Source organism: Eptesicus fuscus, chromosome 7, assembly GCF_027574615.1.
Source record: "Eptesicus fuscus isolate TK198812 chromosome 7, DD_ASM_mEF_20220401, whole genome shotgun sequence".
Classification (NCBI taxonomy): Eukaryota; Metazoa; Chordata; class Mammalia; order Chiroptera; family Vespertilionidae; genus Eptesicus; species Eptesicus fuscus.
Window position 1 is genome coordinate 33,854,073 of NC_072479.1, and position 27,093 is coordinate 33,881,165.

Below are 27,093 nucleotides of genomic sequence, written 5' to 3' on the forward strand. Positions count from 1 at the left end.
AGTAAATAAGTATGTCCAATTTGCCGCCATGTGGAAATGTATATGAGAAATGTTATATAAAAACCACGAATCAATGTGAGGATGGTGGGATCACGGATTTTTCAAAAACTGCCCTATAGCCTGGCCGGTATGGCTCAGTGGTTGAGCGTCGACCCATGAACCAGGAGGCTACCAATTGGATTCCAGGTCAAGGCACATGCCCCAGTTTCGGGCTCCATCCCCAGGAGGGTGCTTGCAGGAGGCAGATCTATAATTCTTCCTCATCATTGAAGTTTCTGACTCTCTCCCTCTCCCTTTCTCTCTCTGAAATCAGTAAAAACATATTTTAAAAAAACCCAACCAACCAAAAAACAACAACCCTTCCCTACATAAAACACTAGCTGTTAGCTACATGTAGCTGTTTAAATACGTGAAAAAGAAATGAAGTTCCTTGTTCACACCAGTGACTGAGGTACTCATTGCCCACCCGTGGCTGGTGGCTACCATATTGGACAGCACAAGTGATAAAATATCTCCATCCTCACAGAGGGGTTCTATTGGACAACGCTGATTTATATGTTGCTTTAATCTATTGTTAGATCAATTTTTTAATAAAACATTGATTTGAAAAAGAGACAACACCGGCATTGTGAATAGTAATAATGATGGGAACCATTTACTGAGTGTTCCTATGTGCTTGGCGCTGTCCAAAGCGCTTTTATGTGCATAATCTTACTTTGATGTGGATCCTGTTATTACTTCTATTTGACATATGAGGAAATTCTAAGCCTCAGTTTCCTTACTTGTAAAATTGGGATAATAATGGAATCTCTCTCATAAGGTTATTGTAAGGATTAAATGAGATTACATATATAAAGTGCTTAATTTGGGCCTAGGCACTAAATAAACATACAATAAATGTAGCTATTTTCTTAGCGTTTTCTTAGAGTAAAGGTGTGATTCGTTCATAAGATTCTGCATTCTAAGAATAGATTAAAAGTAAAAACATGCAGCTGAAGAGTATTTGTTGACTTGTTATTCTGGGCCTGTAGAGGGCTCCAAGTTGTTTTGATGCCTAGCCTTCATTTCTCCTTCAAATATGGACAAACTTTTATGTTATGAAAATATGGACCCATATCAAGTACTTAATAAAAAGTAGTGTTGATTTAAGCATTTTAACTCTCTGATACCCATTAAAAATTACCAATAAATAACCCAAAATCATTGGATTTGAATTTTGGATTCTAAAAGTCTAACTATGGATATGAAGTGAGAAAACCTTAAATAAAAATTAAACCTTATTTAAAAATTGCTAAATAATAAGATCATATGCTATCATTTTGGCTACATGTAGCATCTTATTTTGAACATGTTAACCACAAAGTCTTCTAATATACTTCCTATCATAACAATTATTATCTGCAAATTCAGGATTGATTCATTTTTATAAAAATACCCATTCATGCCCTAACCGGTTTGGCTCAGTGGATAGTGTCGGACTGTGGACTCAAGGGTCCCAGGTTCAATTCCGGTCAAGGGCATGTACCTTGGTTGTGGGCACATCCCCAGTAGGGGGTGTGCAGGAGGGAGCTGATTGATGTTTCCCTCTCATTGATGTTTCCAACTCTCTCTCTCTCCCTTCCTCTCTGTAAAAAATCAATAAAATATATTTAAAAAAATACCCATTCACTCAGATTCAGAAACAAGGAGCTAAATTTAAACAAATAAAAATACAACTTAGCCTAATTTTTCTATTGTTAATTGTCTTTTAAAAAATATGTTTTTATTGATTTTTTTAGAGAGACGGGGAGAGAGAGAAGCATAGATGTGAGAGAGAAATATTAATTGGCTGCCTCTAGCATGCACCCCAGCTGGGAAACCTGCAACCTGGCCATGTGCCCTAACTGGGAACCTAACCGGTGACCCCTTTGTGCATGGGACAACATTTAACCAACTGAGCCACACTGGCCAGGGCTGTTAATTGTCTTTTAATAATAAAACTTAACCCTTTGCACTCGCTTGCTTTTTTCTCGATTCCTTTATTCTACTCGGGATTTAATTTTTTAAATACCCCATATTTTACAAAGCGCGGCAGTAGAATAAAAAACTGGAGTTGCTTTTCATACAAATTTATTTATTTGGATTTTTTAATATTTCAAATTATTGATACATTCAAAGGGTATAAAAAGAGCTGCTACCGATGCTAACCGTGTCGAGTGACACTAGACATCTGAGTGCAAAAGGTTAAAGATACTGCATATTTAGCATCAACCAATATACTTCTCTTATTGCTATTTTGTTTTTCTGTAAAGATGTGCTTAGAAGAATTACATATTATGGCCTGGGAGTAAATAGTGAAAATTCATTTGTTCTGGACCTTTTAATCTTTACAAACATACATTTTGGGTTAGTATAGTTGTTCTATTGATGTTCTTTTTCCTATTTTATTTCTGCTCTAGAGAAGGCCAGCTGTGTTTGGCTGATGAGTCAGCACATCCTGGGCTGTGTATTTTAGCTTTCTCCTCTTGATGTAGCTTGAGCATCAAATGTGCACGGGAATAGGAATGGCAGTTCTAATGAGGGCATGTGCTCTGGTAATGTACAACGTCTGTGTGTTTAACTTGTGTGGACTGAATAAAAGAAATTGAACGGGAAGACAAAATTATGTTTGGCATTACCTGGATTTGCTCAAAGGGTACTTCAAAGCTGAATGACTCATTGTAGTAGGGGTTGAGTGTATTCTTTTTAATTGTTGTCTTCTTCTTCTTCAGCCTCTTGCCATTCTGCATCAGATGAATCTTTACATAAGGATCTGAAAAACAGAAACAAAATGTTTAGGAGATCCGAGATACATATTTTAGATTATAATTTAGCTTAGCAAAGGCCAAGTATTCCCAACAGGAAAATAATTGCATAGCATATAGTTAGTGTATTTTAAAATTTAATTTTTTATTGAAGGATTTTAATCAACCTGTGGACTATGTTTTTTTGCCATTGTATTGTCAATATTTATAGTTGGATTTAGGATATGAGAGCAGTGGTGTGATGGTAAACCAGCTCTCTGGATAAAAAAAAAAATAACTTGACATGTAGCATTTGCCAATGTCTATGATATAAATACTGTCAGCGTAGCCGATTTCGAGCTATGAACAGTTTAACATCTAAAGTTCTGAACATTTAACAATTGGCTCTTGTGAGCTGGCACTGTATGGGAATAGCTATTGATAGAGGACAAAGGAGCCGTTTCATTCATTTATTTACTTATTTATTGAACCAATGTTATTTAGGCCTTAGGGATAGAGTAGTGAACAAAACAGACCATCCCTGTTTTCATGATGGAACTTCAGACTTGTGTGGGAAATAGACAATAGGCTTGTAAAGAAAAGAAAAGAAATGCACATGAAATTACAAGTTGAGAAGAATGCTCTAGAGGAAAAATGTAGGATAGAGACATGATAGGGACTACCAGGTTTAGTATGGTGAGTCTAAGGTAGGAATGGCATTTTTAGTCCATTCAGGTAAGGCCTCTCTGGGGAGGTAACTGAGATATGAAGGTTGGAGGTGAGAAGAGGCTGAGAAAGAGAAAGAGAGAGGAGAGAGGAAAGAAAAAAGAGGAGAGAGAGAGCCAGTGGCTGTGCCTGTACATCCCGAGGTAGAGAAAAGGGTTCAGGGAAAAGAGAATAAGCCAGCACACACACAGGTAATGAGAAAAGGAGCGGAAGATCCCCTTGGCAGCTTCCCTGAAGCCTCATTAGGTAAAGGTAAAGTAAAAAGTAGGTCACTGAAGGGGTAAGATGATTCCCATTTACAGATCTCAGTACTAATGGGTAACTGACATACCTTCAAGTCACCAAGAACCAATGCTCACATTTGATAGGAAAATCTGTTTTCTTAAACATTTTTCTACTTCACATGTAATGCATGTTCATTATAGAAAAAAAAAAATCAGAAAGCAATGTTAAAAAAAAGTGAAACTTAAATCACCCATGATTTTATTCTCCTAGAGTAACCACTGCTAAGCCTTCCAACATTTCTTCCCTCTCTTTCAAAACATGTATAGCTGGGAGGAACATGACAGATGATCTAGTCTGCCCACATATTTTTAGAAGATAAAACTGCGGATCAAAAAAATGTTCTTATCTCCCTCTTCCTATCCCCAGTAGAACATAACTCCCGAGGGACAGAAACTTGGTCTGCCATGTTCACTAATTGAAATTACTAAGCAGTACCTTGCACTATTAGGTTTTTGTTGAATGAGTACGTGGAACTTCTTTAGGGCCTCATAATCTGGGTCTCCTTGCCCTCAGTCCTGTCTTCTTCCCATTGCCCCAAGGCCCACATTACTTGGGTTTTTCTGTTTTTGTTTGTTGGTTTGTTTTTAATGCTACATCCGGTCAAGGGAGATTTTAATCAAAATGAAAAATACCTTGAAAAACCAGATATAGAGATGAGAAACCAGCTCTGTCAACTAACTAGTTGGTCAGTTTTGTGTTTTCTTAAAACACTGTAAATAGTAGCAAAGAAAAGGGAAAACATGGCTTGTTTATGATAGTGTATCTTGCTGTTCACAGCCAACGTTGATTTTTGGTTCAGAAACCTTGTTTGCTTATGAAGTTTCCTGGCTCCACCATCCTTACCCCTAGCACATCTACAAAATAGTCAAGTCTCCAGTTGCTCCTTGGCACTGACTAATATCCAAATACTACTAAAATCAACATTTATGCTTCCTACGTTTGTGCGTTAAAACTTTAACCTAAAGCATAGGTTTTTCTCAAGAGAAACACAATGACTACTTATTTATTCATTTAAGACAGCAAATGACAAGAAAGCTCCTTGTGCATCTGCCATTTGAGTAAGCAAATTAAAACCCCGAAAAGATATTAGTCATTTCAGATTTCAATGTGGGCTCTGATGTTATGTGATTAATACCTCGGGGAGAACAAGGTAATTTAGGAAAGGTGATTAGCACTGTCCTTATTGAGGAGAACAGAAAGACAGGGGGAGGAGCTAGTCATCTGAAGATGTGGCAGAAACTTGTATCATCCGGAAAGAGCAGAACATGTGAGGGCCCTAAGGTACATGTGAGGGCCCTAAGGTACATGTGAGGGCCCTAAGGTACATGTGCTTCCGTGTGTTTAGGAGAGAGGTAGATTGTGAGATCTAAGAGGTAACGCTGCTAACCTGTGACTTTCATTAGCAAATCTGCCAGTTCTGACAATGATTCAGGGCTATTCTGTAATTTCATATACTTAACAGAGAGGACAGAGGGCTGGAAGAGGAGCAGGTTTGGATCTGTTCTAAAGAGGCGGTGTTAGTCTTTGCCTTTGCAGATTCATTCTGACACAGGCACCAAAGCAACTTACTTTGCAGGCAGAATTCACATCCAGTCATGCTCAAGGGTGGCAGTCACTCAGAGGTCCTATTCTTTTTCACCCAGCTTTATTGAGATAACACTGACATAACACTGTGTAAGTTTAAGATGCACAATGTGACGATTTGGAAACGTATGTATTGTGAATGATTACATCCATCAACTCACGTAATCACAATTTTGTGTGTGTGGTGAGAACTTTTAAGTTCTACTCTCTTAGTAGCTTTCAAATATAAAATATACCATTACCAATTGTAGTCGTCATGTTGTACATTAGATCCCCAGACCTTAGTAATCTTATAACTGGAAGTTTACACCCCTTGACCAACATCTCCCTCACTCCCCCAACTCTTGGCAATCACCTTTCTACTCTCATTCTATGAGCTTGGCATATATATATATTCAACATACAAGTGAGATAATGCAGTATTTGTCTTTCTCTGTCTGACTTATTTCACTTAACATAAAGCCCTCAATGTCCACCCATGGTGTTGCAAATGGCAGGATTTCTTTATTTTTTTGTGTGGATAAATGCGTTTGGTTGAGTGCATTTTCTTTCTTTTTTATCTTATTTATTTATTTTTAGAGAGAGAGGAAAGGGGAGAGAGGGGGAAGGGAACATTGATTTGTTGTTCCACTTATTTATGCATTCATTGGTTGATTCTTGTATGTGCCTTGACTGGAGATTGAACCCGCAACCTTGCCATTCCATATCTCCCGAAAGGAAACAGGAAATCGGAGCCTTATGGGCCCTTTTAAAGGAACAGGGGAGTAGGTAGGCAGGCCCAGAGGCCAGTGAGTACTTTGCCATGTGGGAAGGTGTTGCTGGAACAACCAGGCCCACACCTGACACGCTCCCACCACAGGCTGTTCCTCACAGAGAATGTGAAGTACTGTGTCCTTTAGCCTGAAATGTCATTTCTTTCTTTTTCCATCTTAAGTCTGGGTTTAAAAATCGCCTCTTCCCTGAAGATTTTACTGATGATTTTCTCAGAAACCTTCTCTTTGAAAGACCAACCTTTCGCTGCCTTGCAGCATTTTCTTTTGTATTTGCATCCAGTCCCTATCTTTATTTCCTGGTTTTGGAGGACTTCTGTAATGATCTAATACCAGATAAACAATATTCCTATGGGAAATGTTTTTAATTCAGAACTACTGGCTTTGAGATGAGTTTTGGGAAGACTATCCATCCACTTGTAACACGGGGACCTCTTGTATGACTATTCCACACACTAATACCCCAGCACGTCATCGCCGCCTTCTTCCTTTAGGCAGTTCTGATGTCAAATTATGCCAACTTCATAGAAATATAATTGCAAAACAGCTGGCTGTCGGCAATGATCCTTTTGTCTGAGATACAAAGGGACCACTAAAGACTTTTTCTATTGACAACGAGAACTAGAAAGCAGCAGTTCAAAGCCGAGTAATGCAAGATGCCTGCAGTTTTCATTTCGACAATTTTGCATAATTATACCGTCTTCTTTCTTATTAATATATTTTATTGATTCTTTACAGAGAGGAAGGGAGAGGGATAGAGAGTTAGAAACATCGATAAGAGAGAAACATCAATCAGCTGCCTCCTGCACACGCCCTACTGGGGATGTGCCCGCAACCAAGGTACATGCCCTTGACCGGAATCGAACCTGGGACCCTTGAGTTCGCAGGCTGACACTCTATCCACTGAGCCAAACCGGTTAGGGCACCGTCTTCTTTCTTAACTACCACAATGACCCCGGCCTTTCCCTTTCAACCAAAGACCTCCCTTAATACAAAACAGCCTCATTTCAGCTGATTTGTTCAATCCCTCGGAGCCAGGATCCAGCTTCTGAGTGACTTCAGGTATTACTCCTTTCATCCTTTTTCCTTTGTATGATGTTCCCTAAATTTCAACTTACAGTCTTAGATGAGGAAAGTAATACTTGTATCAACTCGGGTTCTGAATTCCTAGCGACTGAAAAATCCATTTCAAAATGTTATAAATTGGAAAGGTAACTTATTGGCTTATGTAATGGAAAAACCCAGAAGTAGGGCTGTGTGGAAAAGATTATTAATTGTCTCCTAAAATTGATTTTCTCCCTTCTTTTTTAGCAAGAAAGCTCCTGGAGTTTTATTGCTCGTTTTACCTGGGCACCAGCTAGAAATATATATCCCAGACTCTCTTATGACTCACTATGGCCAACTGACTAACTTCTGGCTATTGGAAGTGAAGGGAAGTGATGTGTGTAAACTCCACAGCGCATCCTTAAAATACTGGCTATTCTGCACTCCACTCCCAAGGCATTTGGCAATGTCTGGAAACACTTTCGATTGTCATAACTTGGAGGGGAGTGATATGGGCATTCAGTGGGTAGAAACCAGGGATTCTGCCCAACATCCTGCAATGTATAGGACATCCTCAATAAAGAATTATCAGGCTCAAAATGTCAATAGAACTGAAATTGATAAACTCTGTCTTAAAATAAGCTTTATGCCTTCCTTTCTTCTTTCTTTCTTCCTTCCTTCCTTCCTTCCTTCCTTCCTTCCTTCCTTTGTTGCAACTGAAACATGAATGTGATGGGATTAGGGACCCAGCCTTTACCTTGCAACATGACAATAATACTTTAAGATGGCAATTTTCAACTGGTGTCTCACAAGCATTTTTAAAACATGCAATACCTGCCTATTTAGTCAGGGGCACTGACCACTTTCCCCTTAGCCTGTCAAATAAAAAAAATGACAACAGCCAACACAACAATAGCTGTCTGGTATGAATGAGTCAAAATTATACCTTTTTTTCCTTTGACATATCGCAAAAATGTAATATACTTTTTTGGTGTGCCACAGAATTTTAGTAATTAGTTTATGTGTGCCAGGAGATAAAAAAGGCTGAAAATCACTGCTCTAGGGGGACAGAACAACGAGATAGGAAGATCCTGGGGCCCTAGACGACCTCACAGTCCCTAAATGCCGACCGATTTTGCTCACCTACCCACCTATTTACAGACTGAGGGTGATAAAGCATTTCCCACAGGCACTGTCTTTTTGAGCCACTGCATGTTGGTGTTTCTTTGTTACATCAGTTCAGTCTGTTCTTTGTCTGGTACAGATTCAACAATATCAGAGAGGTCCCAGGTTTGCCTGCGTCTCTGCTCTGTTTTCTATGGAGTCCTCCTCCAATGCTACTAGTACATGGAGGCCGCCCAGGACACCCTAAGCTTCCCTCTTAAGGATGTAAGTGACTGTACCAGCTGCAAGTCTCAGATCACCACACTATCCCACACAAAGGAGAATCCCCAGGAAAAGCCCCTGGTTAGACTGATTGGACTAATGTTCACAAAACATCTTCTCTATATTAATCCCTGAGATGAAGAGAATGTGATAAGCTAGGTTGACTTAGTCCTGGGTCATGTGTCCATCCACCAACCAATCAGGAGGGACAGGGGTCCTATCTTTGGAGCTGGGGGTAGGCTCAACTCTATTCTAAGCACATGGCTCAGAATGGAATATGGCGGTTCTCTTAAATAGGAATTAGAGACTGGGCAACAGAAGTTGGGAGGCAACCACCCAATGTTTATAGAGTTTCTCAACCTAGGGTCTCCAGGATCCCATTCCTATCTAAACCTGGCAGTGCACATACACCTTTTTTGTGGAGACACATTCCTTCTCACTTGAGATCAAATTTCTGGTAACGAGCCACCAGCACTTGTGTAGAGTGGTCCAGCAGTACAGAGACAGCAGTTACAACATGGCAGGTTGAGGACTCAGTTTCTCTGCCCACTGCAGCATTTTCTTGAGTAAGTCTATTCCATCAGTAAACCAAGCACTTAGCAGTATGCAAATAATTGAACAGTAATAGGGTTCTCAGAGCAAACAATTCCCATTTCCATCACTGGCAGTTACAACATATTTACTTTGGGGGTTGCTGTTTTTAATAAGTAATTTACAAGTACTTAGAGAAGGCTACATTGCAGAGCATATGTGTCTTTATGGTTTAAAATGCTCCCTGTAATGTTAAGGATGCAGCATTAAAAATATATTCTGGGGAAATTTTCTCTGTAAGCACATAATTTAAAAATGAATTTACATTAGTTAAGTGCAGTGTTTGCTAAAAGAAAACAACATCCCGTAAGCGACTGCCACAGAGAAAATTTTAATGAGAAAGATCATAAAATAGCAAAGGCTGGTTTAGTTCATTAATGGTGGCAGAGTGCTCGGAGGAGACAATCACATAAATACAAAATGCTGTTATTGTGAATTAAATGGAAAGCATTTTGGGGCGTGGTGGAGGAAGCCACTGGATTCCAGCAACCATTTCTAACGTTGCCCAGTGGGCTGTCCATGACGACCAGCCTCTTGACTACCAATGTAGGAATGCGCGTCCCGAAACTTGGGACCAGGGTTACGGCAAAGAAAGATTGCACAGATGGGGCCTGTCTCCCAGCAGGTACAAGAGCAGTGCGAGGGGTGAGCTTCGCACGCAGCCGAGGAAGGAGTACATGCTGTTTGCAAAATCCAAGTCTTTTCTGTTCAGTTTCTGTACTTGGAAAATCTTTCGGGAAGGGCCAACACGTAAGGGCAGAAGCGGTAGTGATTGCGTTGGATTCCTTCCTGATGACTGCGAAGGGTTTGGTGGAATGGCCAAGCATAAACTGTATGAGCTGGTTAAGGAGAACTAAAACAGACGAAGGATTCAGTAAAGCAAACAAAATGGCGAGGGGCACATTTTGACCCCCCCTCCCCCCGGGGGATTTGGGATTGGCCTTTTATTCATGCCACATGAAGGGTCACTAGTAAAATATTTATTTTTTTTACAATAATATGAGACATTTCTACTTGATAAAATAACATTGGTAACAATGTTACTTGGTAACATTGCTAAGATTTTTTTTTTAAATTTTATTTTACTGTTTAAAGTATTACAAATAGTAGTACATATGTCTCCTTTTACATGGCTAGGATTTTTAAGCACATGTAATGTAACAGATGGATGCCACTCCTTATCCACACAGCGATAGTTTCCAGGCAATTCAAGCTGAGCACAAAATGAAAACAATGTGAGAATAGAGATCCCCTTCTACATAATACGTTGAGTTATTTAGTGCTTCCTAGTGGGGTCGCCTCAGGCTCGCCCAGCTCTCAGGTTGGGTTAGCCAGAATCAATTTACTCTCATTAACTCCCTATTCCTTGCAGGTACTTGCTTTAAAATGTCCACATATCTTCTAAACAGTCTGCCATCGAAGCATTAGAGAGCTTATGGAGTGAAACTGTCTTAGGATAATCTCCAAGGGGAGATTGGAAATGTTTCCAGGCGGACTGGAGGAGTCTCTCTCCATGTCCCAATTTTGAATTGTTCCTAGAACTTGTCAAGGGTCTGGATACATCTCCTAACGAGTGAGGGAATGGCCCCTCAGTTTCCTTAGCTAGAAATGTCTCAGTGCTTCCTCTGCTCAAAAAGAAAAAGCTTTAATGTTTTCAGGAGGATTTCTTTCTCTTTGCTGTTTCTCTTCCTGCCTTTAAGTGACATTGGTGAGTCTGTGGACCCAGAAGAGGGCGAATAATGCAGCTTTCATTTCCCCTTTGGAAAAGAGATAGTGATTTTAAGAAGAATAATATCGTGGGTAACCCAGACTTTCCACCTTTGGCTTGAGATTTTACAGTATGAATAATGTATGTCCTGTCTAAAAAAAGACTTTGCATGCCCTGGTTGGCTTGTTATTACGTTTCTTTATTTGAATGTTGATTTCCCTTCTCCTTCCAGGGAGATATTTCATTTTACTAGTAATTCATTGATGGCCAAATATGGTTCTCTTTCATAAAGCTGTGAAGCTCTGTTTGAAATCGGCTGGTGCTCTGTCAATTCCAAAGAACTCCGTGTATACAATAACACTATTGTGAGTTTTTACTGAGATCTGAAATACTGATATGTAATCATTAGCTCCCGTGTCTTTTTCTCCCTCCACTTCCACATATAAATGCATAATTTTATAAAAGAAATACAATGATATTTGAATAGTGTTTAGATTTATGCAGAGAGGAAAAGAGATCACTAGGTGGATTGTCTTTTTTTTGAACTTGTTTTTTCCTTTTGGTCTTTCCAGTCTTCCTGTGCATAATGAAATTTCATGGTTACCTTAATGTGATTTTTATAAATAGGTGACCATCTTAACCATCTTAAGATTAGTCAAGAAGATTAGTAGCTTTGTAGGGGAGATCAACTTCTGGCTTGGTAATTTGGTTTTCTTACAACATTGTAAGGAGAAAATAAAAATAAACTATGGCTTCAATATTATACTGCATATTGCAAAATGACTTGGGGTAATATTCTGTGGTGATTTTATGACTTTATGAAGCAAATTTGTGATTAAAGTCAATCATTGCATATCAGTATTGCAGATCTCAGTAAAAACTCACAATAGTGTTATTGTATACACTGTTTTCATTGGAATTGACATCACCCAAGATACTTCCTTCCTAAATTTGGTAGAAGTGAGAGTTGGGGTGTTAGAGTTAGTCAAATTCTTTATATAAAAAATTTCATGAAATGGTTTAATTCTTTGCAAGATTCCATAGCCACATACTAAGTGGTCACAGAGGGGGCCCAGAGGTACAAATTAGAGCTGGTCTTATTTTCCCCACATTTTCCTCAGGCATTCTACAGGCGTGATATCTTTCACCGGATGACTTTTAGTCTAAGATAACTTAAATGGTTAATACATTCTTCTTGATATTATTCCTTAGCTCTGTAGTACAGAATCCATCCATCCATCCATCCATCCATCCATCCATCCATCCATCCACTTAATCACTCATTTACTGAGTGCTTATTATGTGCCAGGTATTGATCTTTCAGACAGTGTCCTGTTCAGTCCTGTTTCCCCATGCTTGTCACAGAGCCTGGCACATGGTAGGCATCCAGTAAATATTTGCTAAATGATGGAATAAATCACTGGTGTACAAATATCTACTGAGAAACTCTTAGGGAAGAGAATGAGGAGATACAGAAAATTATGGAAACCAGTTTGTTTTCAAAGAGCTTGCAGTTCATTTGGGAAGAGCAGACATAAATGGCCAAAAAGTTATGTTGAAAACAGCCCACATATTTTTGTAGTAGGAAAGATAGCATAAGGCAGGGTATGTTTTCTTGCTAAATAATTTGTATGGCAATGACCATGAGAGAAATTCCAAGTAGACAGACACTCTTCACTCAGTTGGAAATACTTAGTTTGAATTCAAGGCTGTACATTTAGGGAGTCCAAACAAGTGTCATGAAGAGAGAACTAACATTCTGTTAATTAAAAAAAAATCATTAGCTCTCATATCCTTTTCTCACTCCACTTTCACATATGAATATATAATTTTATAAAATAAATACAATGATATTTGAATAGTCTTTAGACTTATATAGAGAGGGAAAGAGGTCACTAGATGGATTGTCTTTTATTGAACTTGATTTTTCCTTTGGCCTTTCCAGTCTTCCTGTGCATAATGGTATTTCATGGTTACCTTAATGTGATTTTCATAAATAGGTGACTATCTTAATTAACCATCTTAAATGAAATGGAATTTTGTATGATGTGCAGATTTTTATAGCCCTTTTGTAACATTTTCAGGACCCAGGTTAAGACTACAAAAGCAAGTCCATATACCACATCTCTAAATTTTATCTTCTAGTCTCATATCTCAACAAACAGACAAACATTCATAATGACCAGGAAATCCACTTTCAAACTAAGGATTCTCAGACTCCTGAGGTTCCAGAACGGAAACTGGCAATGTGGGAGAGTTTTCTCCCAACCTGGCCCTGTCCCCTTTCCTTCTCACTGTCCGCTCCAATGTGCACGGTAAGAAGTTACACATACTCATTGGGGACGCCCCAGCTTGCATACCCGAGCTTCATTCACCAGTCCTCAAAAGCTGCTCCTTAGCCAACTCTCAACCATGGGGTATGCACCTGCCCTCAGGTGGTTATATTTAGGGGAAAAGAACTTCAAAAACCTTGTGAATCAACCTTTGATCATTTGGGCAAGGAAGCATGGCTCTCAGGTGCCCAGAGCCTGCTCTAGAATGGAGTTGGGGTGCAGCGTCCAGAAGAGTATGTGCTGTTGGTCTTGTGGACCATCCACCCCCTGGAAGTGTAGCTAGAGGAGGAACAGAGAGGGGGCCCTCTAAACTCGGTTCCGGGCTGGGTCCCTTCTTGCCCACATTGAAGGGATGCACTGCATATGCTTTACAATTTTTAAAAAGCTCTTAGCAGGCACTGTACCATTCACTCTCTAGAGTTTCTCTTATTTATTCCTCATGACCACCTGAGAGGTAGACAATATTACCTGCTTTTTACAGCGGAGGAACCTGAAATTAACTAACTAGTCCATAGTCATACAGTTGATGTTTGTTATGATAGAGGTCCTGAGACTCGGAACATTTATCATAATTCAGCATTCATACACATTATCAATTTCAGCCTATATATATTATACAGGAAGGAATGATTAAATCATGATGATATATTTCTTTATATTATTGTCAATCCAGTAACTATACTGTAACTTAAGTGCTCACATTTCTTAACTAGACTACTAGACCCTGGATGATCTGGCTCCCCTGGATGATCTGGCTTGTCCCCACCTCTCCAGCTTCACCTCTCAGAACACTCCCCCTCACTGCCTCTGCTCCAGCCACACTGTCCTTCAGCACCTTGAATACACTGTTTCCTCCCTTTCGGGGTCTCATGCCTGGAATGCCTCCTCTTCATGTCCCTACTTCACACCTCTTTAATTAAGCTCAGCCCTATACCATTTCTTCATGGATTCTCTGACTCTCCATTTTAAGGCAGCTTCTCCTTTCACAATCCTCATAAAGGATGGCTGTACTCCCCTGAAAGGATGGTAGATGGGACTTAGTGAAAATGGCAGATTCACCCAACAGCCCTCCCCTGAGCTTCTCATCAGAAACACTCAACAGGTGCTGCTCCAGAGTGACTAGAGCTCAGAAATGACCAGCTGGAACACGTGTAGTGAGTTAATGCAATGATTTGCATTGGATCACTAGCAGTTAAAGACATAAGTTTTCTGAGAGTAGAGGGTATAAAACTATGGCGTCCTTTTGGAGAAAAGCTATTCCACATCATTCTTCAGGAGCTTGTGCCTATTTGTAAAGCAAGTTGATCTAGCAAAAGGTTCTGAAATATGTTTTTCCCCCTTGAATAACCGCCTGCGGTATGGAAGAGGTTAGAACATTCTGTTCTCATTCTTCCCAGTTTAGCTTCAGGGTGGGAAGGGTTGCTACTGCTAAATGCTAAGCACTGTCATCTCTAGGAGAGAAGATTAGATACGGAGGAAATATTCTAAAGTGAGCTCATGATTTTCCTTGAAAATCCATCCAAGAGAATGCAAAGTGCATTAATTTAGTGGACTTATTGGGCAGTCAGAGGTCTGATTTTGTATCTTGGTAGAAATATTCTGGGTGATTATGATTCTAAGTCTAGTTTCAATGGGTTAATTCTTACCAAGTAGTGCTAGATCTGAAGATACAAAAACCTCACAGCTTGTTACTTAATCTAGAGGCCATTTTAAAGAGACAGTTAGATATCTTTATTAAACAAATGAATAAGAGGGCAGACATTATGTTCTAAGAGAAGCTACCATTTATGGGCTCTGAATTAAATAGAAAACTCTGTGTGTTTTTAATGCCTCTTTTAGGAAATGGTCTAAATGAATCAAAGGCCATACCCCAGTAAGCAGTATTCATGCTTTTTAGGTAAAACCGTTCCTATACAACTCGATTAGATGGAGAGACATCAACATTTTTATTTTTAATTTTTATTGTTGAAAGTATTAAATATGTCTCTCCTTTTCCCCTACTGACATCTTCTAGTCTGCTCCTGCCCCGCCTCCCCCCAGGCCTTCACTACTCTATTGTCTGTATCCATAGGTTATGCATATATGCATACAAGTTCTTTGGTTGATCTCTACCCACTCACCCTCCCTGCCTTCCCTCTGAGATTTTACAGTCTGTTCCATGCCTCTATGTCTCTGGATCTATTTTGTTCATCAGTTCATTAGATTCCACATAGGAGTGAGATCATGTGATACTTGTCTTTCTCTCTGACTGGCTTATTTCGCTTAGCATAATACTGTCAGGTCCTTCCATGCTGTCTCAAAGGGTACAAGATCAATTTGTGCTGGATTTTCTGGAGTTAACACTTAGCTAAGAAATTGTTAATTAAAATATCAGTGTATTTCCTTCTCAAAAATATTGAAAGAAAAAATTGTCAAATAAAGGAAAACTTCCTTCCAATAGCATTTTCAACATGGCAGTAAGACCATGGCAGTGAAACTAAAGAAGTTAGTGAGGTCACTAATATGAATTTGGTATTTGCCCTCAGTTCAGAACAATGTGATTTTAGGCATAAAGACAGGTTTATAGTGCATAAATGGAAAACAGAGCCTAAATGAGTTAAGTGACCATGCTTCAAGATGCTCTGCGGAAAACAGACTCACTGCACATGGTTTTTAAAAAGGGAGATTCCTACATAATCTTTCTGGAAGGTCATTGTGATTGTGAATAGATGAAAACTGAGTTGGAAAACATGGCTAAAGAGGTGTTAAAAATTCTTGGAAGGCATATTATGTATTGAGTCAGGCTTATTGAGCATTCATCATATGTCAGCACTTTGTTAGGTAATATGGTAAAATATATGGGCCCCTTGCTATTATCCTGAAGGAAGTTATAATGAGAAATGAGAGTAGAAAAAGGAATTCACCTGGAAACATTAGAACAAATGTAAAAATGACATAAAATATGGCCTTGGTGAGTTAGAAGGAGGCCAGTAGGTCTGTTTTTCCTATTTAAGATAATGCTTGGCTTATGTTGTTACTGCCTCTTTGATTATAATAAAGGTTCAATATTTATCACTGGAATTTGCAGTATCACTGTAGTTAGAGCAGTATCAGAATTTTCTCAAAAAAAAAAAAAAAAGAGAGAGAGAGAGAGAGAGAGAGAGGCAGCAGCTGAATAGGCAGTAGATAGCACAGTGATTAATGAAAAACATTTAAACTTAAAAACGTAAGCCAGATCTGCATATAATCACAAGTTTCACAGAAAAATGGGAGACCAAATAGAGAATAGACTTTGTGGCATAATTCTGAGGAAATAAATTAGCCATCAAAATAATCACAGTATTATTGAGGAATTATTAATGGCCAGTTAATTGGTTTGTTAAAATTGATCCTTACCAACTACCTGTCAACCACACTCCAGCACCCCTAGAAAATCCTCAAAAAACAGAGGCTGAGCCAGAAAAAGAAACTGCTATGTTAACACTGCCGAGAAATCAATGCAACCATGGCCGTGCAAATCGTTGAAAGAGGAAAGATGTCCATATGCTTATACCTGCTGTTGTTTGTACTACCTTCTGTACACTAGGAGTGCGTGAAGACAATTGCCACTTCACAAAAACATTTGCAAGTCCTAATTATGAACAAATCTACACACACACACACATACACACACACACACACACATACACACACACACATCTATGGCATTTGTTTGTAAAGGCACCTTCAGGGAAAGAGCATCATTCATTTGTCCAGCTCTCTCTATGGTTATTTGTTTTCTGGCAATGCAGAAATTCCTCTAAATAGGTCATCATACTACTGATAATCATCTCCACGGTAACCAGCTTTCAAGGCAACTGGCTGAGGATTACATTTCTGGATGGGGGAAATTACATTAGAGGCACGCTAGTCACACAAGAAGATGCAATCTAGTGACATTCAAATTCCCTTATGAGTACAGCATTTATCAAATATTCTCTTCATAACCTGAATTAAGTAGGATTTATTTGGGAGACATTTGCAGGTAATGCTAAGTCTCATGGTTTGCAATAAAGGACACAAGTGTTCGATGATTTCTTTTACTGTTTCAGTTAAGCAATAGGTCTAGAGGCTTGGGGTTTCTAATGCTAACACAGACCTCATATCTCAAAGCCTAGGGATAGGTATTTATTCTCACTCCTGTTTCTGCCTGCCACTATCTGCATAGGTTTGACATATTCAGGAGAGAGCTTGGATTCTTACAGGATTGTGTAAGAACCATCTTGAGCATTAGGATCATGACATTGAAGAATTCTTCTGACAAATGTGTTCTGTAGATATGAAGAAATGCATTTTTCAGTGTCCAGGATAAGACTAACTAATTTCTTAGAAGTACTTGAAAGTTCAAGTCCTTGTTTTGTAACCAAGAGAATCTGGCCCATAACTCAACCAAATGACTTCAACTTTAGGCTTTTTTTTTTTTTTTTTAATCTGTGTCTTAAAGTACTTGAGTAGTTCTGAGAAAGGAGGTATTTCATGGCGATCTTATGTTTGAGACCATAGTTGGGTTTTAAAAGAACTAGCTAAGAGAACTAGTTGAGGCTTCCAGCTCAAGTTTGATAGTGACAACAGATCATAGAATCTTCCTTTCTCTCTCACACAAGTAAAATGCCAACAAGAAGCACTAGCTCCCACCTCCTCAACAATAAATCAGCCACCAAAGTACAAGTTGATAACACGAACACCCCAAACAAAGCATGAACACCTGCACACACACATGCAAACGGCTGACCGAGAAAAGAAAAGAGGCTGGAGTGGCACAGCGCAGCTCCTCTGAAGCTTTAGTGGTGAACTGATGAATCTTAAAACTTCACGATTGCCCTCAGTTCCAGAGATACTCAAACAGAATGACTACCCTTATTTCCCACCTCTTTCGACTGAGGGATAGTGGGATGGCTGTTGGGCAGCAGTGGGCTGCTTCTTTCTGATACCACATTGTGTCAGTAAAGACACCAACGGTAATGAATACCGATTCAGGAGAAAGGGGGGTTTTGTCTCATTTGTTCACACAGCTGTATTTCCAGTGCCTTGATTAGAACAGTGCCTGGAAGGGAACAGGTACTCAATAAAAATTTGTTGAATGGCTAGGAAAAAAATCCCATAGTGTTCCTCTTCAGGGAAGGTAAGAGTCCTGATTGAAGGAAGGGGTTAAAGTTTATTTCAAAACACCAATAAATCCCAGAGGAGAGAACAGAACCAGGAGTCCTAACTCACACAACTTCCAAAGAACTCCTCCTTTCCTTCTCTACCCAGTCCTTTAATCTACAGTAAGGTGGGTGGAACTCATTACCTAGCTGTCAAACTATATTGGAGAAAACAAGCTAGGGTCAATGGGAATGGAGTCAAGGCTACATCATCCACGCTAGATCAAAACAAAAAGTAGTGAATGAGACAGGGGGAGAAAACAGTGACAAATATCTAAACATGTTAAGGCAATGCTCACAAATGAAAACAAAGAAAAGCAGTCAACCCTTAAAAGATAGGAACATAGCATGCAAAAGAATGATAAAACCCCCACTCTTAGAGAAAACATAGTCCAAAGAACAAAACAAAATTCCTCAGAAGTGCTTTGTATTATGAATCAAGTTAATGAAAACATGAACTCAGAAAAATGTGAGCTCAAAGGTAAGATGATAGAACAACAGGAAGGTTACAGGATTGAGGATGTTGAGGACAAAAACAATATTATAGAACAAACAAACAAAGGTGACATAGCAAGGAATAAAAAAAAAAATGGCTGTAAATATAGTGATTGACCTTGAAGAAAGGTTTGTAAATACAAGGGAGCAAAGGAATCTGATCCTAATAGATTGGAGTTCCAAAGCACATAACATAAGGAAAATTTATGCCTCTGAAGAAGAGGATTCAATAAATGGAATAGGAAAGGCATTCACAAATATCACACAAGGAAATTCACTAAAGCAGCATCTACAGATTAAAAGTATGCCATGTTCAACACTACAAACATGTCCTTGATTGAATATTCAAGCTCAAGAATTTAGACATTTCTCAGGCAATGAAGCAGAAAAAAGTCACTGACAAGGAAGCAAAAATTAGGTTGGCTTCAAATATCTCCACAAGAACATCCAATACAGAAGCAATGTGTCTACCTACCAACATGTCAAGACAGTCATCCTATCCGGAGAGAATTTCAATCCATGGGTGACATATAATTGGATATCATGAATTTCTGTTCTCAATGATTATGGATGATGGTATAATCAACCTTAGAATATCTAACCTAGCATTTTCCAAACTGTGTCTTTTGAACTGTATTCCTGTCAGATGATTCATGAAAGAGCAAACTGTGGTTAACCACTTAGAAACACAGACTCTCTCAAAGTCTCCACCTTAGAGATGTATAATATATATCAGCACGGAAATGCCTTTCAGACATTCTACAATCGAGAAACCAGATTAAACATTCTTTAACTCAACATTTTCTTTGAAATGAAGTTTACTCCCTAGAACACCTATACCATCTTGCTGAAAGAATGTTTGACAGATTCCATTTGTAGAAAGTTTGATCTATGATAAGAGGGAAGAAAAGATTTAATAACTCAACCCAAAAGAAAAGCATATTTATTTATCTACTTTCTTCTCAAGGACAATATAATTTCATCATTCATTTTTAAGTATTAAAATATTAAAATCCAGGTTAGCTAGGACAAAGGACTCCTAGCCTAGTGGTGGTGGTAGGACCATTTTAAAAGTCCTAACAATAAACTCGCTCCTAGAGCAGCCATTTTAGTCGTTAAGCACAGCCCAGTTCCACATCTGCTTTCTTGAAAGGAATGCATCTTTAAAGGCAGCATTCCCACCACGGAAGTCTGGACGTGGCAGGGCTTCAGCTCAGTCCAGAATGAGAGAAATTCAAGGAGGTGTATTGAAACGGAACACTGTTTTTCTCCTTTAGGGAACCAGGAACAATGTAACTAAGAAGGCAAAGGAATAAATATCTTCTATTCCAGAGGAAAAACAAAGCCACCACTTCTCTACAATACCTTTCCCTACTTCTCAGTAGTTCTCCATTTACATAAGCAGTCTCTGACAGCGTGTAATGCCTTCTAATTAGGTTGCATACCACTCACTGCTCCGGAACAGTGGAAGACTGTGCTGTCTGCTCAGATCCTCTCTTATGCTACTTTGAACTGGAAAAAGGATTTTAATTCAATACTGACTCGTCTCTATTCTCTTCCCTCCCACCCTGTCAGGAGACAGAAACATGCCAGAAATGTGGAGTGAAAAGTGGGAGGGAGCTTTTATCTTTCAGAGTGTTACATTCGTCTGTCCTTGTAAGAGTCTGCCAGGGAGCTGATTGAGGTAAGGGAGTGGGCTGAGGAGTAATGGACTAAAGAGGCCAAAGCATTTCAAGGAGTAAAGAAGGAAGTGGCCCATAAACTGGAATGCAGCTTAAGGAACTGTAAGCACCAGGATATGCTGCCCTCTGCAGGATTTGTAGGAAAATACACTAATTAAAATTTTAAACATTTATAAAAGTTAATATCAATGTTGACAAGGAAGTGAGGGATAGGAATGCTCATATTCTTCTGGTCAGGTGTTCAGTAACATCTAGAAAAGCTAAATATGTGTATTCACTACAACCCAGAAATCCCACTCTTTTAAAAAATATATATATTTTTATTGATTTCAGAGAGGAAGGGAGAGGGGAGAGAGAGATAGAAACACCAATGATGAGAAAGAATCATTGATCGGTGGTGTCCTGCATGCCCCCTACTGGGGATTGAGCCCACAACCTGGCATGTGCCCTTGACCAGAATCTAACCTGGGACCCTTCAGTCCACAGGCTGATCCTCTATCCACTGAGCCAAACCAGCTAGGGCCAGAAATCCCACTCTTGTGTGAACATCCTAGAGATACGCTCCCACATTTGCATAAGGAGACATGAATAGGAATGCTGCATTGTTTATGACAGCAAAAATTGAAAACAACCCAGATAACCATCAACTGAGAAATGTGAACATCAGTTGGGTTGTATTCCTACTATGGAATGAGTGCTATACAGCAATTAAAAAGAGCAAGCTTCTATTAATCAACATGGGTGCAACTCAAGAATAGAATGTGGACAGACAAGCTGCATAAGAATACATAATATGATACTATTTATATAAAGTTTGAAAACAAAATGCAGAGTATAATACCATGTATATAACTGAAAACGTGCAAAAACAAAACTCTGTGTATGTAATAAAATCATGCACAGGAATGATGGACATAAAACATGAAATTGTTCTGAGAATCATAAGCCCAAATTCAAGATAATGGTTACCTGTGAGGAGAGAATGAGAGAAAAGGGATAGGGAGGCCTATACAGGGTGTATATACACTGAGTGGCCAGATGATTATGATCTCTGAACACATAATCATCTGGCCACTCAGTGTATATCCTATATAATAAAAGGCTAATATGAAAATTGTCCCCTCGACCAGGAGTTCAACCAGCAGGCAGGCCAGCCAACCGCCCATGTCCCCTCCCCCTGGCCAGGCTGGCCGGACCCCACCCATGCACGAATTCATGCACCGGGCCTCTAATATATATGTGTTCAGAGATCATAATCTGGCCACTCTGTATATATATATATATATATATATATATATATATATACACACACACACACACACACACACACACACACACACACACTAGAGGCCCGGTGCATGAATTCGTGCAACAGTGGGGTCCCTCAGCCTGGCCTACAGGATCAGGCCAAAACCGGCTCTCTGACATCCCCCGAGGGGTCCTGGATTGCGAGAGGATGCAGGCCAGGTTGAGGGACTCCACCAGTGCATGACTGGGGCCAGGGAGGGACACAGGAGGTTGGCCAGACAGGGAGGGACCATGGGAGGGCTCCAGGGCATGTCCAACCTGTCTCGCTCAGTCTCGGTCTGCCGGACCCCAGCAGCAACTTAAACCTACCAGAGTGTCTGCCCCCTGGTGGTCGGTGCATGCTATAGAGAGCAGTTGAGTGACCTTAGCATATCATTAGCATATTGTGCTTTGATTGGTTGAATGAATGACCAGATGACCAGACACTCAGCATATTAGGCTTTTATTATATAGGATATATAGGATACACACACACACACACACACACACCCACATATATATATAGTATTTTATTTCTTTTGTGTGCTGGGTACATGAGTATTTATTATATTAGACTTATTGTAAGACCTGAAATATTTCATTTAGAAAATTTGAGGGTCTCTGATTCAGATTCAACAAAAAATATAAAGTTCCTGCCATGTATGTAGCAAGTGTCCTTTCACATTTGGCAGTATGACAGCCAACTCTTAGGGTGGGGGGTGGGTCTGTGCTTATAAATGTAATCAAATTCCATTCTCTTGAAACTTCAGATTTGCTAGTGTGGCCCCACCTGACCTGCCAGTCAATCAGGCTCCCACCTGACCTCCTGCCGGTTGCTGTGAGCTCAACACTATGACTGATGGATTCACGGAGACAGGGTACAGGTGGAAGGAGAATGAGAAAGCAAGGTACATTAAGACTTAAAAGAAAAGGAACCAAGCTGACTTGACATTTTATTTTCCAAAGGAATTCAGCTTTCTTCTTTCTTTCTTTTTTTTTAAAAAAAATATATTTTTTATTGATTCAGAGAGGAAGGGAGAGGCAGAGAGAGAAAGAAACATCAATGATGAGAGAGAATCATTGATTGGCTGCCTCCTGCATGCTCCCCACTGGGGATTGAGCCCACAGTCCAGGCATGTGCCCTGACCAGGAATCAAACCATGACCTTGGGGTTCATAGGTCGACACTCAACCACTGAGCCATGCCAGCCAGGCCAGCTTTCTTCTTTCTATGGTTCACATTCTCTATCAGCTTACCAATTTGTTAACAGAAACTGTGATGGGAGATATGGGTGCAAATAAAGAGATTCTCAGTTATAATTCATGAGTGCATGCTGCATGAGGAAAAGGGTAGAATGTCCTGCGTTGGTTTTATTTGGCCTCTAATGGATAAGACTAAGAGGCCAGTTAGTTGGATGTTAAGCTGAGGCTAGACGTTCACTTTCTGAGGCAGCTGTAGGGGACTTCAAGCATCTGATAAGGTGATACCCTCTCTTAGTGGCTCTCAACTCTGGCTTCACATGATAATCACCTGGAGAATCTAAAAAACTCCTGAACCCCTGACCTCTCCCCCAGAGATTCTGACTTAGATGGTCTGGGAAGGGGCTCCAGGTGTTCATATTTTATAAACATTCCTTCCTGGTTGATTCTAATATACACTGGACCTTGAGAACCACTGTGCTGCAAATGCTTTCTTAGCAGCCCTGATAGACTGCTGATCAACTCTTAGGGCCATAGGTTACCATGGGAGGGACAGTTCCTGCTGGCCCGTCCTGTCATGTTGGTGACATGATAAAAGAAACCTTCGAAAGATGCTGTTTGTTTCTGCTAGCTCTCTCTCTCCTCGACGGGTATGGCAAAGGTCTCTGAGGTGCCGCTTCCTGCCCAGACGCTCTGCTGGAGATTATCCACTGGCCTTGGCTTTCCTTCGCTTTTTTTTTTTTTTTTTTTTTTTGGTGTAAGGTCAAGAGTTTGAAAACCGGCAGGGCTGTGCGATGCAGCAGAAGTTGGGAGTGGGAGTGACAGAGTCAGCCTCAAGGCCACCAAGATAATCAATTTGTTCTGCTGTCTAGCAGGTCTGGGCTCTTCAAACTCTTAACCAGCCCCTAGACTTAACATGTAGATGAAGAATAGAAATCAAGTGCAGCAGATCCTTGAATAATGTTGTTTCCTTCAACCTTTTTGTTTTGTACTAACGTTGAAGAGAAAAAAAAAAAAATCTCTTTCTGGCCAGGCCAGTGTCTGTGTGGGGCTCCTCCCACATCCCACAGACGCGCACGGGAGGGGAACTGGTGTGTCCGCATTGTCCCAGAGGGAGGGAGTGTGGGTGTGGGTGATGAGTGCTTCCCAGGGTGGGTCCCCACCTGGCGCCCTGAGCTGTCAGAAGAGGCTCTGCCCATCCTTCACCCTGCACTGGAATAAGTGGGTTGGGAAAGAATAATCTTACTTATTTTTATTAATCTTTCTTAGGTGTATGTATTCAACATTTATTTCAATGTTTAATATTAAAAGTCTTTGGGGCCTTTATTTAGAAGTTTGATGTTATTTTTGTGACCAGAAATATGCTGTAGGAACTTAACTTTTGCTTATATCAATTAGCCTATAGTAAAACTGGTTTCCTTATATGTGGCCTTACTATAGTTCTAGACCTCCCTTCTCCCACCCCACCACCCCACCACCCCACTGGAGATAATGGTAGTAACATAAAAAAATACATGATATGATATGAAAGTTAAGAATTTAATTTAGCCGAAACCGGTTTGGCTCAGTGGATAGAGCATTGGCCTGCGGACTCAAAGGTCCCGTGTTCGATTCCAGTCAAGGGCATGTACCTTGGTTGCGGGCGCATCCCCAGTAGGGGGTGTGCAAGAGGCAGCTGATGGATGTTTCTCTCTCATCGATGTTTCTGACTCTCTATCCCTCTCTCTTCCTCTCTGTAAAAAAATCAATAAAATATATTTTTTTAAAAAAAGATTTAATTTAACCTTCCAATCCAGCATAGATGTTTTTAACAACATCTTATCAGGTGGTCATTCAAGCATTGCTTTAAAAATTTTTGCTAATTACTGTTCAAAATACTTTTATGAAATGCTTATACATTCGGCCTGAGGTCAGCATTGGGACTCCAAGGAAGAAGCCGTTAGATGATGCACAGGTGGTTAGAGGGGCAGTCATGACAGTAGTGTGACCTATATGGCAATAAGTGCATAATCTGCATACACGTGTATAAGACTAGGGAAGAGGACGCTTTGCGCACATCAGCTTCGCAGGGAGAAGCTTTTCGGGGTGGCGGGGCGGGGGGGGGGGGCGGGTGGAAGAGTGCCGGTAGAGCCTTGTGGTCAGCACGTGTTCTGAGCAGCCTCAGCATTTCCCGGAACCTGTTAGAAATGCAGAACCTCAGGCGTGTCCCAGCCCAGCGCACGCAGACTCGTCACTGGAACAAGAGCTCCAGGAGGTTCATGTGGCCAGGAGGGCCTGAGAAGCACCAGGTTAGCGGTTCTCCAGGTTGGAGGCTGGGGGTGACCATCAGAGCAGAGTGAGGACACCCACAAAAGCTCCCCTGTGTGAGAAGGTGAGGTGTTATTGTGGCCGCAGCACAGGGAAATGGCAAACAAGGGATGCCTTTGGAGAGGCAGGCCTGAGCCTGGTTATGGAGGGGCTTGTAGAGCAGTCTAAGGAATTTGGATTCATCATGAAGGAGCGAGAAGCTAATTAAAGCCAATTAAGGAGTTTAAACAGGAGAGTGGTGCAGGGAGAAGCAAGGTCAGGGCAGGAGCCCAGGGGGTCTGGCATGATTTACAATTTGGATTAAGTTGCCCTCTCTGGAGAAGTGGTGAGGACCCAAGGCCAGGCTGGCCTGGGAAAGGAGGCAGAGATGTAGACAGGGAGTTAGGAGATCTGAGCAAACGGACTTAGTACTACAAGACAATTCTCATTTCATTGAAAATCCTTTTAGAATACATTATGTGTCATTGTGAAACCAACACATAATCAAACAAAAAAAACCCACATGTTCAAATACTTAATCCAAAATAAAAGTAAAAGGTAAGAAAACACGACTGGGAGGAACACAGGGGGGTATCCGTGGCCAATGACAGAGGCAGGAGGGACTGGATGAAAACGTTCCTGTTCCATTCTCTTTGTGCTGCCACAGTTTGTAATAAACAGACACTCTTGATGACTGGTAATTGATAAATGATTTACAACTTAGATTAACTTAAAATATCCTATTGCTGTTGTATAATATAGGGAATATGAATAATGAGAAGAATACACAGACATATCTGTGCATATTAGGACTATAGGAGGTTTCAAACGTGGTTTTCTGACCAACAATGGAGCCTTTCTTTTGTATTTCATTGAAGGTGTAATCATTTTCTAGAGCATGTTGTACCTTTTATACCTCTTTTCTTCACCAATAGCACATGTACAATAGAATTTATTCATCCCCAACGTTTTTTAAGAGTAGAAATAAATTTCCAATAGCTTGCTGTTTGAAATATTAACACAACTGATTACATTTTGCTCATTCTCTTAGAAAAAAAAAATCGGTCTATTAACTACATTAAAAAAAAAAGATATTTGCCCTATCTGGTTTGGCCCAGTAGATAGAGCATCCACCCGAGGACTGAAGGGTCCCAGTTTGGATTCCAGTCAAGGACACATACCTTGGTTGCAGGTTCCTGACCCTGGTCAGGGTATATGCAGGAAGCAACCAATCGATGTGTCTCTCTCACATTGATGTTTCTTTCTGTCTCTCCCTCTCCCTTCCACTCTCTCTAAAAATCAATGGAAACATATCCTTAGGTGAGGACTAACCAAAAAAAGAAGAAAAAAAAAGATATTTGACAAAAACCTGAAATTGAATTAACAATGCTGTCATTTTTCTGTCATCTATATATATATAAAACCCTAATATGCAAGTAGACTGAATGGCGGAACAACCGAACAACTGGGCACTATGGCGTGTGCTGACCACCAGGGGGCGTGTGCGGAACATGGCAGGCATTGGCTGCAGCGGGATGGTGGAGCAGGCAGAGCGCCGGTTGCTGTCATTGGGGCAAGCCTCTGGTGGTTACTGAAAATTCTTTGCTCCTACACGATGCAGTCCCACCAGGCACTTGCTCCTACTGCCTGTGTCCAGCTAGATCGTTCGGCTCTGTCAGTGGGTGCGAGCAGTGACTGTTGCCCCCATTGCCCCTCAGGAGCAGGGGGAGGTAGAGAAGCCCTCAGGGGCGATCTGGGCCAGCAGTCACCCCTTGTTCCCACTGACATCACTG

General features: G+C 40.4%; 1 protein-coding gene across 2 annotated transcripts in view; it reads right to left on the reverse strand.

Annotated features, from left to right (window-relative positions):
• The window catches only part of SYT1 (synaptotagmin 1), a 200,859-nt gene that overhangs the window by 2,630 nt on the left and 171,136 nt on the right, over positions 1 to 27,093 (reverse strand). For both annotated transcript variants that reach the window (XM_028148620.2, XM_054719733.1), the window contains exon 7: positions 2,658 to 2,791. In XM_028148620.2, the coding sequence (XP_028004421.1) occupies positions 2,658 to 2,791 (134 nt within the window). The remainder of the gene's footprint in view (positions 1 to 2,657; positions 2,792 to 27,093) is intronic.